General features: G+C 47.4%; 1 protein-coding gene across 1 annotated transcript; it reads left to right on the top strand.

The window, feature by feature from the left end:
* The first annotated feature begins 682 nt into the window (after positions 1–682).
* On the top strand, positions 683–12,719 carry LOC120921821 (oocyte zinc finger protein XlCOF29-like). Its single transcript, XM_040334316.1, has 3 exons — positions 683–875; positions 9,121–9,294; positions 12,687–12,719. The coding sequence occupies exons 1-3, from the start codon at positions 711–713 to the stop codon at positions 12,687–12,689; spliced, it is 342 nt and encodes a 113-aa protein (XP_040190250.1). The 5' UTR covers positions 683–710; the 3' UTR covers positions 12,690–12,719.
* Positions 12,720–16,124: the final 3,405 nt, after the last annotated feature.

Raw genomic sequence — 16,124 nt, 5'->3', positions numbered from 1 at the left:
ATTAATAAAACACAGACCTGACCGGAGAGGTGAGGAGGATTCTGGGAGGTCACATGACATCACTCTCATTTCTATTAATAAAACACAGACCTGACCGGAGAGGTGAGGGGGATTCTGGGAGGTCACATCACATCACTCTTATCTCTATTAATAAAACACAGACCTGACCGGAGAGGTGAGGGGGATTCTGGGAGGTCACATGACATTACTCTTATCTCTATTAATAAAACACAGACCTGACCGGAGAGGTGAGGAGGATTCTGCGAGGTCACATGACATCACTCTTATCTCTATTAATAATACACAGACCTGACCGGAGAGGTGAGGAGGATTCTGGGAGGTCACATGACATCACTCTTATCTCTATTAATAATACACAGACCTGACCTGAGAGGTGAGGAGGATTCTGGGATTCTAACATGATATTCCTATTGGTTCCTCAATACAGAGATTTCCTCTTGTGAAGTCAGGTGATCACATGACCATCACAGAGCCTCCATGTGACTCCCTAAAACCCGAGAGACACAACATGGAGAAGATTCTAGAAGTCACCAAGAAGATGATGGAGCTGCTGACAGGAGAGGTGAGGAGGATTCTGGGAATTTTGGGACATTATCCAGTAACAGACAAGGGGTGTGTCTGGATGGTGACTGTATCTTTGTGTGTGTCAGGTTCCTATAAGGTGTCAGGATGTCACTGTCTATTTCTCCATGGAGGAGTGGGAGTATTTAGAAGAACACAAGGATCTCTACAAGGACCTCATGAGGGACAATCAGCAGAATTTGAGTTTTGTGAAGAATGTAAGGAAGGAATTTCCCCGGAATGAGAAGATATTGAACCTCACCCTGGAGATCCTCAGCCTGCTGACTGGAGAGGTGAGTGTAATGAAGGGTTAAATCTGACTCCGCTGTACACTGGGATGTATTCAGAGTCACTTTAAGTCTTCTGATGTTCTGATAATCAATAACGACATCCACACAAGTACTATGAATACATGAAGAGTACTCTATGACATTTGGTTATAGCACAAGATGGCGGCATTGGGTATAGGAGAGAACAATTCCAGGTTTAGTCCAATCAGTGAGACCGATGATTACCAGCATGCCACGCCCACTGACCACTAAATCCATGGGTAACATTTCCTGGTGGGTCAGTGAGCCTTACTAGTAAAAGATTAGTGACTCTATTATATGACTTCTAGAAGGATCTATAAATCTGACCACATTGTAATCATATCATTGGATGGAGATGTCTGTCCTTTGCTGAATCGGGAACATTGTGACCAATCCCTGGAGAATAAATATAGAGCTGACCATAGAGATGAGGGATTATGGGAGAGAAGAGCCATCTTATAGAGGAGCTCCAGTCTCCTTCAGAACAAAATAAGTCAGAAGCTACAAATACTGTAGCTGTTGACCTTTAATATTAGGACTAGGGATGAGCTTCATGTTCGATCATCGTATGTTCGACAATTCGTCAAAATACGAACGTTATGGTCTGTTCGCGCCAAATTCGAGTGGCGTGTTACGGCCCATAATTCACTGCGGCAGTGCATTGCTGGCTGATGATTGGCCAAGCATGCACTATGACCCGCATGCTTGGCCAATCACAGCTTGCAAAAAACGGAGAGCCATAATTGGCCAAAGCCAGGATGGCTTTTGCCAATTATGGCTCAGGGGGTTTAGTACACGCCCCACACTATAAAAGGCCGCCTGCAAGTCGGCCTTGTGTAGTGTGTTGTGGTGGTTAAGAGAAGACAGAGAGAGAGTGTCATTTGTTGCAGGTAGATAGAGCAGGCAGGCTGGTCAGTTAAAGTTACAGTGTGTAGAGGATATATATGCATCCCAGTTGTTGTAAATATATTTATACACTGTATTGAGTTTAGCTAGATCCGCTCTTCCTAATTAACTGACAGGCAGGCAGGTGATTGTGCTAGCTGCAGTATTCTCACATGGTGTACTGTCTGTGTCCTCTGCAGTGTGCTCCTAAAGCTACGTGGTGTGTGTACTGTCTGTGTCCTCTGCACATTGTGCACCTCTTGTAAAGCTGGTGTTTCTCATATTTACTCCTAGAGGCAGGGATCTGCTCATATTAATACAACAGGCAGAGGATATTGCTGCAAGTACTTTCACGTGGTGTACTGTCTGTGTCCTCTGCAGGCCATTAGTATGTCTGGAAGGACAACAAGGAGAGGCAGAGAGTCACGAGCTGATAAAAGAGGACAAGCGGGCTATGCGTCTAGAGGCAACAGTGCTGGTCGTGGACACGGTGCATCCTCATCAGCACGTGGCCGTGGGATACGCTCGTCCTTTTTTTCGGTAGCTGGCCGCGTTGAGCTGCAACATGCCAAAGACTTGGTAGAGTGAATGCCCAAGCCGTCCTCATCCTCTCTCACCCAGGCTCAGGGTACTTTGTCTGGAAAAGCAGCTGCCAATGCGGCCTCCTCCATCTGCTCAATGGCATCAGTCACTCCTTCCCTAGCCCCACCATGTCCTCCTGAGAAGTCCCCCGAACTGTTTGACCACAGTGTTGGGTACATGCTGCAGGAGGATGCGTAGCATTTTGAAGGCTCCGATGATGGTACACAGCTAGAGGAAGGCAGTAACGTGAGCCCAGAGAGAGGGGGTGCCCAAGAAGGACAGCAATCTGGCAGTCATGTTCCCCCAGCTGCAGCATACTGCCAGGTTTTCTACAGTGATGAGGAGGGAGGGGATGATGAGGTCACTAACTACGTGGGTGCCTGATAGGAGAGAGGAGGAGGAGGCACATCTCCAATGAGGCAGAATGCCCTCCAGGGGCCAGCGTAAGGGCAGCACACTGACTGCATCACAACGCAGAGCTCTGCATGTGCTATTCCAAAAGTTCTTTGGTGTGGGCCTTTTTTGAGATCGCACCACTATTTGCAACATATGTCTCAAGCGTATCTCACGTGGCCAAAACATCACCCGCTTGGGCACCACATGCTTGACCAGACATATGTCAACCTGCCATGCAGTTCATTGGCAAGCGTACCTCAAAGACCCACACCAAAGAACAAAGCGGACCTCTCCTTGCTCCTCATCAGCTGGGATCTCCAACCTCACTATACCCTCCGTCCTCTCTGAAGCCTGCACTGATAGGACTGAAGGTGTAGAATTAGGTGTGTCACAGCCAAGTACTTGCGGGCAATCTACTATCGGTACACTGATGGCAGATTGTACCAGGTAAATTTCCCTGCTCCAGCTGCTGCAGCGCCAAAAGAAGTTCTCTCCCAGCCATCCACATGCCCAGCGGTTGAATGCTAGCTTAGCTAAATTGCTAGTACTTCAACTGCTGCCTTTTCAGTTGGTAGATTCTGCCCCCTTCTGTGAGTTTGTGGAATGTGTGGTACCTCAGTGGCAAGTTCCCAAACGCCACTTTTTCTCATGAAAGGCGATTCCGGCTCTCTACCGGCATGTGGAAGGCAATGTCCATGCCTCGCTGGACAGGGCGGTCAGTGGTAAGGTGCATATTACCGCTGACTCATGGTCCAGCAGGCATGGACGGGAACGTTACCTATCTTTCACTGCACATTGGGTGACTGCTGGCAGCTGGGAAGGACGCACGACAAGGTACAGTAGTGTTGGAAGATGTTCCGCCACCACGCCTCCCAAAATGCTACTACTGGTTGTGACACACCTCTCTCCTCCACCCCCTCCTCTTCTTCCTCTGTGGCCTCTTCCTGTGCTGATGTGTCCTCGGGACCAGCGGTGCTCCGTAGGCATTAAAGGGGCTATGCAGGTACGCAGGCAAAGAGATGCCATGCAGTGCTCGAGCTGGTGTGCTTGGGGGACAGGAGCCACACTGGGCCAGAGGTTCTGTCAGCTCTGCAAGGGCAGGCTCAGAGGTGGTTGACGCCAAGCAACCTTAAGCCAGGAATGGTGGCTTGCGACAATGGCACCAACCTCCTCTCCGCCCTGCGACAGTGACAACTGACCCATGTGTCCTGTTTTGCTCATGTCCTTAACTTGGTGGTGCAGCAGTTCTTGGGCAGGTAGCCGGGCTTATAGGATGTCCTGAAGCAGGCCAGGAAAGTCTGTGTGCATTTCCGACGGTCATATAATGCCACTGCTAGGCTGGCAGACCTCCAAAAGGAATATAACCTGCCCAAGAACCGCCTAATCTGTGACATGCCCACCAGGTGGAACTCTACGTTGGCCATGCTGCAGCGGCTGCACACGCAGCAGAGGGCCATCAATGAGTATCTGCCAATATGGCAGCAGGACAGGGTCAGGGGAGCTGTTTTTCCCTCCCCCATGCCAGTGGGCCATGATCAGGGATGCATGCACTGTCCTGTTACAATTTGAGGAGGCCACAAGGATGGTGAGCAGATAGTGCATGCATCAGTGACACCGTCCCTCTTATTCACATGTTGGAGCACACGCTGCATAGAATAATAAACAGGGCCCTTGAGGGAGAAAGAGGAGGACTTCCTTACCTTTTAAGGCCCCCTTTATCCAGACAGTGTTCCTGCTTGCCCACCTATCACACAGGAGGAGGATTGTGTCAGCATGGAGGTGGAGCCTAGCACTCAGCATCATCAGCAGTCTTCAAGGGGTTAATTACAGTCCCAAGAAACCCATGGACTTGTACGTGGCTGTGGATCATGTCGTCCTCAGTGACCCAGAGGACTCCGCACCGAATGCCTCAGCAAACCTACGTTGTATGGCCTCCCTGATCCTGCAATGCAGAAAGGTCTGTGCAATGCAGAAAGGTCTGTGCAATGCATTCCCAGAGACTGGGAGGTTACAAAATCCTGGTCCTGGACAACGTGTTGCTGAGGCTTCGGTCATTTACAGGAGGAGCGGTGGAGAAGGTGGCCGTCTGACCGATGCGTTCAGACAATTTTTTTAGTCCGCAGCCCCAAGGCATGACCAGTTCCAGCAACCATCGCCAGCGTCTGTTTTACATGGTGCAGGAATACCTAGGGGAAAGATCAGACTTGGACACCTTTCCCACCGAAAATCCTCTGGCTTACTGGGTCTTGAGGATGGATCACTGGCCAATTTAGCTACTGGCTTGTCCTGCATCCAGCGTTCTTTCAGAACGCACATTCAGTGCTGCTGGGGGCTTTGTAACCGATCACAGGGTGCGCCTCTCCACCGACTTGGTCGATCGACTGACCTTCATAAAAATGAATCAGGCTCGGATCACCACCAGCTACCAAGCACCTGATGCTGATGTAACTGAATATTTTTTTTTTTTAAATGTCAGATCCCTTCAAGACTGCCTATGCTGATGCTGAGTGACTATCCTTTTCCTCCTCAATGATCATGCTGATAGCTTGTAAGAACATTTTTGGTTCTGGGCACCACCAGTGGCTAAGGCCCAATTTTTCTGCCCCTGTTTAACAGGGGCATGTAATTAAAATTTTTGATGCAATACTTTGCAGCAGGCTCATTCCTGCGCTCCAACTAGAGTATCTGTGAGGGGTTGCAGTGTTGTAGCACCAGCACCACCACCAACAAAGGCCCAATTTTTCTGCCCCTGTTCAACAGGGGCATGTAATTACAATTCTTGATCTAACATTTCACAGCAGGGCCCATTCCTGTGCCCACTTAGGCCCTGTACACACGAGAGGATATCCGTTGGAAACGGTCCGCCGGACCGTTTCCAGCGGACATTTCTGCTCCCCATTTTGATCTGATGGGCTGTACACACCATCAGATCAAAATCCCAGCGGAAAACATACGCGGTGACGTGGCCGCGCCGTCGCCGCGACGATGACGCGGCAACATGCGCGACCCTGGAAGGTAAATACTTCTACGCATGCGTCGAATCACTTTGACGCATGCGAGGGATGGGGATCGCTTGGACTTATCCGGTGAGTCTGTACAGACGACCGGATCAGTCCGACGGACAGGTTTCCAGCGGATAGATTTCTTAGCATGCTAAGAAATTTTTATCCGCTTGAAAACCGTCGGTTGGAGAAATGTCCGCCGAAAAATGTCCGCTAGGCCGTACACAAGACTGGATTTGTCTGCTGGAACTGATCCACGGATAAATCCCAACGGACAGATCCGGTCGTGTGTACGGGGCCTAAGACTAACTGTGAGGGCTTACAAACTTGTGGCACCAGCACCACCACCACCAACAAAGGCACAATTTTTCTGCCCCTATTTAACAGGGGTGTGTAATTACAATTTTTGATGCAATACTTTGCAGCGGGCTCATTCCTGCGCTCCAACTAGAGTAACTGTGAGGACTAACAGTGTTGTGGCATCAGCGCCAGCACCAAAGGCCCAATTTTTCTGCCCCTGTTTAACAGAGGCGTGTAATTACAATTCTTGATATAATAGTTCACACAGCAGGGCGTTCCAGCACCCACCAAGACTAACTGTGAGGGCTTACAGTGTTGTGGCATCACCAACACCTATGGCCCAAATTTCTGCAGAGTATATACGCCAGGCCCCTACTTTCAAACACCCAACTTACAAACTACTCCTACTTGCAAACAGAAGGAGACAACAGGAAGTGAGTGGAAATCTACCTCTAGGAAGGGAAATTCTCCTGTAAGAGGTGTCTCCTGTCCACTGATGCTTTATCACCAATCCTTGTAACAAGTGAAATATTTGCGCTGTAAAGTGTTATACAAATTAATGTGTGTGTGCATATAACCACATACATATACAAGTACAAAAAATGGGTGGGGAAAGTCCAAAAAAGGGAAGTGACACTAATATACCAGTAAACAATATTGTTGAATAGTCCTTAATCGAGGGCACAGTGCTGAAGAGGTCCAGGTACAACAAAATCCAACCATGTAGGGGTGCAGTTCATCAATACTTAATCCAATCAATAACGTTGTGAAGTGAAAAATGTTGAAAAACACAACAATAAAAATAAAATATAAAAATAGAAATAAAAATAAATATAAAAATAAGGGTCAAAGTATTTCAGAAAAAAGATGCCTTGTATCCAAAAAGGGTGAAAGATAGAGAGTGAGCCGTAACCAAGATCTCATATATGCACCTCTAGTGATCCCAGCAGCTCACCTCTAATCTGGCAAGCTGGATTAAATCAGCCTGATCCTGATGGGTGTGGTCCGTTGTTGGATATCACATACGGGTCTCCATAAAGTGTATTACATGAAAAAGTAAAAAGGGTAGAAACCAAATGGTGTGATAACGTCACAGAGAGGGGTAGCAATGTCTTCTGATTTAAACCAGTGGAGATGCACTCACATGTAGGTGAAAAAACTGGGGCTCTTATCCACGAACGCCGAGCTCGTCAGTCCCTCCTTCCTCTCCCTTACTGATTCTCCAGGGTTAGGAGTCCCGTGTCCCCAATGGTTCACGAATCGGCTCTTGTTATGTATGAGGATCTCGGTAGTGTATGTGGGGTAAGAGAGAAGGACAAGCCTGATCGTGTGATATCATCAACAATAAACAAAAACCCCCCAGGAATGCCCAGGTGGTAATGCACTCACATGAACAATATAGCATAAAAGACTTTCCTCCACGAGTGCGGACTCGCAATAAATCTGTGCCTCCAACACTTCCCCTCTATCTGTGGCTCAGTCCGGACACTCAGATGTGGCAGTCATACATGGGGGGAAGTGGAATAGACAACCACAGCGTAGCCCAGTCAGACGTGAAAAGTTTATTTTAAAAACACTTAAAAACTCACATTTAAAATCGAAATTGCTGCATCAATCCGACGAGTGGCGAACTCGTATATCCAGTGGTCGGATGCTGGAGTGTGTCAAGCCCTCCAATCCCGACGCGTATCGTCAACGTGTGACTTCATCAGGGGATTGATCTTTTTGAAATAAACTTTTAAAAGACTTTGGTGGTGGCAGGGTATGACCCAAAAGATTATGCAGCACATTCATTCCGGATCGGGGCCGCTACGGAAGCCGTTCGGGCTGGGTTGAATGCAGACATGGTTAAGAGGATCGGGCGATGGGACTCGGATAGATGTAGGATCTACATTTGTCCACATTTACTGCATGAGTAGTTGGGAGTTCATTGGTTTTACAGGTTCTTTGTATTAAAAAAAAAAAAAGAGGGGGGTCCTCTAGAAGTTTGATGTGTGTTCTGTTTGATGTTTTTTAGGTGGTGAGAGCAGACTGGTTTGGATCCTTGGCCACTCATATGTTTTTTGGGGGGTCAGATGGGCTGATGAACGGCCCAATGGGAGGCAGCTAGGTATCCCCTTACGAGAAGCTCAGGTCAGATGGATTGGGGTACCGGGCAAAAATGTGCGCGCCTGGACAGAGCACCCGATGTCTTGGTACTCCATGCGGGAGGTAATGACATGGGGGCCAGGTCTATGCACCAATTGATAAGGGACGTGAAGTACGATTTCCTTAGGCTACGCTCTTTCAGGGGATGCTTATTATTTGGTCCGACATGGTGGGCAGAACGGCTTGGAGGTGGGCTTGGTCGGTGGAGAAGGTTAATAAGGCTCGGGTAAAGGTTAACAAGGAGGTGGGGAGGCTCTTTATTCGCAACGGTGGTTTGGTGGTGCGCCACAGGGAGCTGGAGGTGGATACCTGGCGGTATCTGCGGAGGGATGGGGTTCACCTCAATGACGTGGGCATTGATCTGTGGGCTCTGGGATTGCAGGAGGGAATCCAGAGGGCACTGAGGGTTTGGAGGTGCTCGCAGGGATAAGGCTTTACCCTTGTGAGCTGTGGCGGTGTTGGGTCTATGGAAGACTGGAAGTTGGGGTAGGTAAAAGGTTGTACCCATAGGTGGTATGGGGGTTATTGGGTACCTTTCGGTTAACGAGGGTTAACCAGGAAGGGGTTAAAATGTTAGGTCACTGCGGACGGTTGTACTGCCTCTGAGTCGGTGTCTTGCGACTGAGGCCTAGGTAATAATTGTTTTTCCAAGGGGCCAAGTTGAGAGGGGTGGTCTTCTAGACCACCAAGTATTGGAAATATGTATAAAGTTATTTAAACGGTTATTTATGTTAAATTTTGAAATGGTTAAATAAAAAAGGCTGGAAGGCCAATTTTACTCCACAACATGGTCCCTTGTATCATTGGGGTTTGTGGGGTAAGGTATTAGAGGTTTGGGGTCATAGAGATAGTGGGTAATGTGTCGCTAGGATCGGTCCTTAACATGCCATGATATTTATCTTTGTATAACACAGAACTGTACAGTAATGATGAAGAAATCTACTGAGAATGAGACAAGAAGGAGAAGATCCCCGAGAATCCAGAATCGCATCACCATCCCCCCACCTCCATCCCCGATCCCTACAAGACTCAACACACAGAAGATTCTAGAAGTCACCAAGAAGATGATGGAGCTGCTGACAGGAGAGGTGAGGAGGATTCTGGGACATTATCCAGTAACAGACAAGGGGTGTGTCTGGATGGTGACTGTATCATTGTGTGTGTCAGGTTCCTATAAGGTGTCAGGATGTCACTGTCTATTTCTCCATGGAGGAGTGGGAGTATTTAGAAGGACACAAGGATCTCTACAAGGACGTCATGATGGACAATCAGCCGCCCCTCACATCACCGGGTAAGAGGAGACTTTATTGTAAAGGAGAGAGCAGTACGGAAGCTCCACCTAGATCCCCCATCATCTGATAAACACATAGAAACAATGTATTCAGTCTCAGGAGATGGGAGGCAGCGGTGTGGGATCTCTGCAACTTGTCTCATGTGAACATTTAAGTCACCACTGATTACTGAATACCAATATTATGAGTCCTGACCCTTACACTGTATAATTTATATTGTACATTATATACTCCTGACCCCTGAGAGAAAAGCCCATGGTGATTGTGCCCCTGGAGTGGCAGTCCAGGGGTGCCGTACTTGCACAAGTGTTTGAGAGGGCACTTCGAGTGTGGCACCTTGGTCACGTCACCACAACACACTTTTTTCACACCTGCCTCTAGGGCTGGGCCTTTTGGCTGGGACCAGAGGAATTATTAAAACCTGGCCAGAGGGCCGGCCGTCGTATTGCACGATGGTCATTTTCACTCTCCCTCATCTTCCTTCTCCCCCACTTTTTTTTTATTTAACCCCTGTGTGCGTCACTTTATTGTATTCTTTTGTTGGTTGTCTAAGGCCTCGTACACACGATCAGTCCAAACTGATGAAAACGGACTGAAGGTCCGTTTCATCGGTCCAAATTGATGGTGTGTAGGCAACATCAGTCAGTTATCCTTCGGTCAAAAAAAAATAGAACTTGTTTTAAAATTGAACTGATGGACTGATAAACGATAGGTCAAAACGATGGTTAGTATGCAAAAGCATTGGTTAAAAACCCGCGCATGCTCAGAATCAAGTCGACGCATGCTTGGAAGCATTGAACTTCGATTTTTTTCAGCATGTCGTTGTGTTTTACGTCACTGTGTTGGACTCGATCATTTTTTTAACTGATGGTGTGTAGGCACATCAGACCATCAGTCAGCTTCATCGGTTAACCGATGAAACGGACCTTCAGTCCATTTTCATCAGTTTGGACTGATCGTGTGTACAGGACCTTACACGTTTGTCACAGTGTGATTAGTAGGGTGTGGGTCCTCGGGCCTGCCCTGAACATCTTGGGAGTGGGTGGACATGGCCTTCTGCTTCGGCAGACCTTCCAGGGAACGGGATCTGTCTGGTTTCAGCCAGATGGACCAAGTGAAGTACCCCAGTCCCCGTCTGGAGCCTAACGCCCCGGGGGATCAGGGTAAGGTCCTTTCTAGTGGAGGACGGTGTAAACACCCGTTGCACGTTTTGTGTCACTCTTTATGTGTGTGCACTTTTTTTGACACCGGGTGGAGTTTTTGGCTGTGTTTCACACGCCATGGGCTTTTCAAAAAAATACATTTAAAAAATGATATACTCCTGACCCCTGCACTATATACTCTATAGTGTACATTGCATCATTCTGATACTATATAGTCCTATCTGTTGTATCTTATACAATATGTTGTACATTACATAGTCCTGACTTCTGCTCTCCCCCCTCCACCCACTGCTATATATACACATAATATGTATTCTCTTTTGTTACACCCATTTTCTACCAGCTGGACATTTTGGGCCAGATTCACAGAGCAGATACGACGGCGTATCTCCTGATACGCCGTCGTATCTGTTGTTCTATCTATGCGACTGATTCATAGAATCAGTTACGCATAGATAGCCATAAGATCCGACAGGTGTAATTGTTTTACACTGTCGGATCTTAAGATGCAATACCGCGGCCGCCGCTGGGGGGAGTTTGCATCGTAAACCAGCGTTTGGTATGCAAATTAGGAGTTACGGCGATCCACAACGGCTTTTCGCGTTTGCTACGTCGCCGCTAGTCTAGTTTCCCGTCGCAAAGTTAGTCGTTTTTTTTTGGTGCCCTAACTTTACGTATATAACAAACGTATTGCTGTCTAAAGTATGGCCGTCGTTCCCGCGTCGAAATTTAAAAATGAACGTCGTTTGCGTAAGCCGCCTGGGAATACGGAATTACGCTACGTGCGTCGCCGTTCGAAAAAATGACGTCACGGCGCGCAAAGCACGACGGGAGTTCGAAAACGGAACATGTGCGGTAGGTCCGGCGCGGGAGCGCTCCTAATTTAAATGGCACACGCCCATTTGAGTTGGCCCGCCTTGCGCCGGAAGCCGCCGGCGTAGGTTTTCATCGCAAGTGCTTGGTGAATCAGGCACTTTGCGATGAAAAATTGCGGCGGTGTAACGTATCTACGATACGTTACGCCGACGCTCTTCTACGTGAATCTGGCCCTTTAGGCCCCGTACACACCAGAGGATATCCGCTGGAAATGGTCCGCCGGACCGTTTCCAGCGGATAAATCCTCTGGCGGATTTGGATCTGATGGCTGTACTCACCATCGGATCAAAATCCCTGCGGAATACAACCGTGGTGACGTGTACTTCCACGCATGCGTCGAATCATTACGACGCATGCGAGGGAGGGGAGCGGACGGATTGATCCGGTGAGTCTGTACAGATGACCGGATCATTCCGCTGGACACGATTCAAGCGGATAGATTTCTTAGCATGCTAAGAAATTTCTATCCGCTTGAAATCGATCGGCCGGACAAATCTCCGTGGATAAATATCCGCTAGGCCGTACAGACGACCGGATTTGTCCGCTGGAACTGATCCTCGGATCAATCCCAGCGGATAGATCCAGTCGTGTGTACGAGGCCTTATATCTGATGATTTGATTGGAGCACAGACTTTTACATGGTGATAATAATGTGATCACATTCTAAAATTTTGGAACCTTAAACAGAAAGTCATAATGGGGAAGGAGTCAATAACCCAATGATGGAGGTCTTCAGGATCAGTCCAGTCTACATCTTGGTTTTTCTCCCCCCATCCTCACTCTCTGACCTCTGGTGGGGCTCAGCCCCGCTGTTATTCATGACTAAATCATGGACTAAATAAGGAAGTGCAGGACTTCTTGTGTTGGGAAGATGACAATGAGTGATAGAAGGGGTGGGGACACTTGTCTTATAATCCACTCATCACTGTCACTCCTATAAAAGACAGTTCTCGTTGTTTCCTCACTCTCTGACTAAGATCCATGAATAAAGAAATGAACTGGTAGGAGATCAGAGGACCCATTTACTAGTTACCTTGAGGGGGGGATTGTAAGATCCCCAGAGACAAAGCTGCCTGATGTGGGTGGAGTCCTGGTTTAGGGGAACCAATCAGCTCATGTCTAGTAATAATCTTTGTATTTCTATTTTAGTAGATGGACGGGAGATGAGGAAAACCTCAGAGGATTGTCTCACTTTGTCTCCAGACTGTAAAGTAGAAGATGAGGACATCACACAGTATAGTCCAGGAGAAAACCCGACTACCTCAAATGTCAATCCGGCGCCACACAGTGTAGATGGACCATCGTATTCCTCTTATCCTGAGGAACCTCAGACTGTGCGGGACGGTGCCGGACCATCGTATTCCTCTTATCCTGAGGAACCTCAGACTGTGCGGGACGGTGCCGGACCATCGTATTCCTCTTATCCTGAGGAACCTCAGACTGTGCGGGACGGTGCCGGACCATCGTATTCCTCTTATCCTGAGGAACCTCAGACTGTGCGGGACGGTGCCGGACCATCGTATTCCTCTTATCCTGAGGAACCTCAGACTGTGCGGGACGGTGCCGGACCATTGTATTCCTCTTATCATGAGGAACCTCAGACTGTGAGGGATGGTGCCGTCCTTCCAACAGAGAAGGGCTTTTCCTGTACCGAGTGCGGGAAGTGTTTTCCTTCTAAATCCAATCTTAAAATTCATAAAATGTCTCACATGGGGGAGAAGCCGCATTCCTGTCCTGAGTGCGGGAAATGTTTCTCAAGGAAGTCCCATCTTTACAGACATCAGAGATCTCACACAGGGGAGAAGCCACATTCCTGTCCTGAGTGCGGGAAATGTTTCTCAAGGAAGTCCCATCTTTACAGACATCAGAGATCTCACACGGGGCAGAATCCATATTCCTGTCCTGAGTGCGGGAAATGTTTTTCACAGAAGTCCTATCTTTCCACGCATCAGAGATCTCACACGGGGGAGAAGCCGTATTCCTGTCCTGAATGTGGGAAATGTTTTTCACAGAAGTCCTATCTTTCCATACATCAGCGATCTCACACAGGGGAAAAGCCATATTTCTGTCCTGAGTGTGGTAAATGTTTTTCATTGAAGGCTAGTCTTTCCACACATCAGCGATCTCACACGGGGGAGAAGCCACATTCCTGTCCTGAGTGCGGGAAATGTTTTTCAGAAAAGTCCCATCTTTACACACATGAGAGATCTCACACGGGGCAGAAGCCGTATTACTGTCCTGAGTGCGGGAAATGTTTTTCACAGAAGGTTAGTCTTTCCACACATCAGAGATCTCACACGGGGGAGAAGCCGTATTCCTGTCCTGAGTGTGAGAAATGTTTTTCAGATAGGTCCACTCTTTACACACATGAGAGATCTCACACGGGGGAGAAGCCGCATTCCTGTCCTGAGTGCGGGAAATGTTTCTCAAAGAAGTCCAATCTTTACACACATCAGAGATCTCACACGGGGGAAAAGCCGCATTCCTGTCCTGAGTGCGGGAAATGTTTCTCACGGAAGTCCCATCTTTATAGACATCAAATATCTCACACGGGGGAGAAGCCGTATACCTGTCCTGAGTGAGGGAATTGTTCCTCACTGAAGTCCTGTCTTCCTGTACATCAGGCATCCCACACAACCCTCGAGGTGTATTAGTGCCTTGAGTGTGGGAAATGTCTTGTATATGAATGTTGCTGGACATCACAGCTCTCATGTGGGGAAGAAGCACACCCTGATATACACCTCAGATATTCTCCATGGCTGATCTTTTTTTTTTTTTTTAATTCAATAGATTTTTATTGATCATTTTAAAGTTATACAGTAGTAGATAATAAGACAGTGCGGTACATTATACATGAGGTGAAATAGTATACATTTGCGAGTACATAGATAAAGTGCCAGGTAGATAAAATGAACACAGCAAACATTCGCACATATATGATAGAAAAACTCCTAGAGAATTGTAGAGTTAATTCAAAATTGCAATAACAACAGTAAATTGGAGGACTCAATCCTCCCGAACACCCCCAAGGGGACTCGTAGTGTCCGGGAGGTGTCCTCCCCTTCAATGAGTAGTAACTATTCTATAAACAAATAAGTGAAATAAATAAAGTGAAGTATATCATGCCAAGTTATCATACCAGAGATTCCATGGAGCCTAGTGGATCGTATATGTGTGTAGAGAACCTAGGGATGATGCTAAAATTTTCTCATACACGTTATGAAGGTTGGTCAGATCAATAGCATCAATGGGAGATGGCGGATTAGAGTCTTTCCACTTTCTCGTGATCGATAGTCTAGCCGCCAAGAGTAAGTGAGTTATAGTTCTTCGTAGATTGGCTGGGAATTTTTCAATCCCCAGAGATAGTAGTGCTAAGGCTGGATCAGGTGTTACCTGCGTCAAGTCAGAAATTATAGTGAACATTTTTGCCCAATAGGTGGTGAGTTTGAGGCAACTCCACAATATATTCAATATGTCTCCTTTGGCGTGGCATAGCCTCCAACATGTGTTAGGGGTTTGGGAATCGAATTTGGACATTACCACTCGTGTAAGATACCAATGCAGGGTAATTTTGGTCGATAATTCCCATAGGGAGGTGCAGTTAGAAGCAGATTGATTGGCTTTACAAGCCATGTGCCATTGGTCATCTGTAAAAGAACACTGTAGGTCTCTTTCCCAAAGTAGATGGGAAGAAAATTTAGTGAAAATACGCTTTTGTTGTAACAGATTATAAAATAAGGAAATACCTTTTTTCTGTTGCACTGGAGAGGTCAAGAAGACCCAAGCCAATGAGTGAATGTACTGACATAAATTGCCCAATTTTTGTAAATAATGTACTATCTGTGCATATTGGAAGTAGCTGGTGTGAGGTAAGTCAAATTCGGACTGTACAGATTGGAAGGATTTAAGCCTACCGTTCGAGTATAACTCGTGTATATAAGTGATGCCCCTTCCGCTCCAAGAACCAATCGGAACATGTTCAATGATAAGGTGCAACGCTTGGAAAGGGATCTTAACACTGACGTTAGGATCTGTGGGCCAGATTCACGTAGAAATGGATCGGCGCAGCGTATCAGAGATACGATACGCTGACGTAACTTTTTCGGCTTTGGTTCGAATCCTGAAAGATTGCGCGCCGAAAGTTACGGCGGCGTAGTGTATTTCTGGCGGCGGAATTCAAATTGGCGATTAGGGGGCGTGATTCATTTAAATGAAGCCCCGCGGCGATTGAACTGCGCATGCTCTGTTTCTAAATTTCCCGCCGTGCTTTGCGCGAAATGACGTTGCAACAACGTCATGTTTTGAACTTAGACGTGGCTTACGTCCATCCCTATTCACGGACGACTTACGCAAAAAATAAAAAAAATTCAAATTTCGACGCGGGAACGACGGCCATACTTAACATGGCAAGTCTATCTATACGCCGCAAAATAGCAGCTTTAACTATACACTGGAAAAAGCCGACTAGAGACGACATAAGAGAATGCGACGGCCGCGCGTACGTTCGTGGATCGTCGGAAAAAGCTCATTTGCATACCCGACGCGGAAAACGACGCAAACTCCACCCAGCGGACGCCAAAGAATTGC

This window comes from Rana temporaria (genome assembly GCF_905171775.1).
Source record: "Rana temporaria chromosome 4 unlocalized genomic scaffold, aRanTem1.1 chr4x, whole genome shotgun sequence".
In the NCBI taxonomy this organism is placed as follows: Eukaryota; Metazoa; Chordata; class Amphibia; order Anura; family Ranidae; genus Rana; species Rana temporaria.
This window is presented reverse-complemented; position numbering and strand designations above follow the sequence as displayed.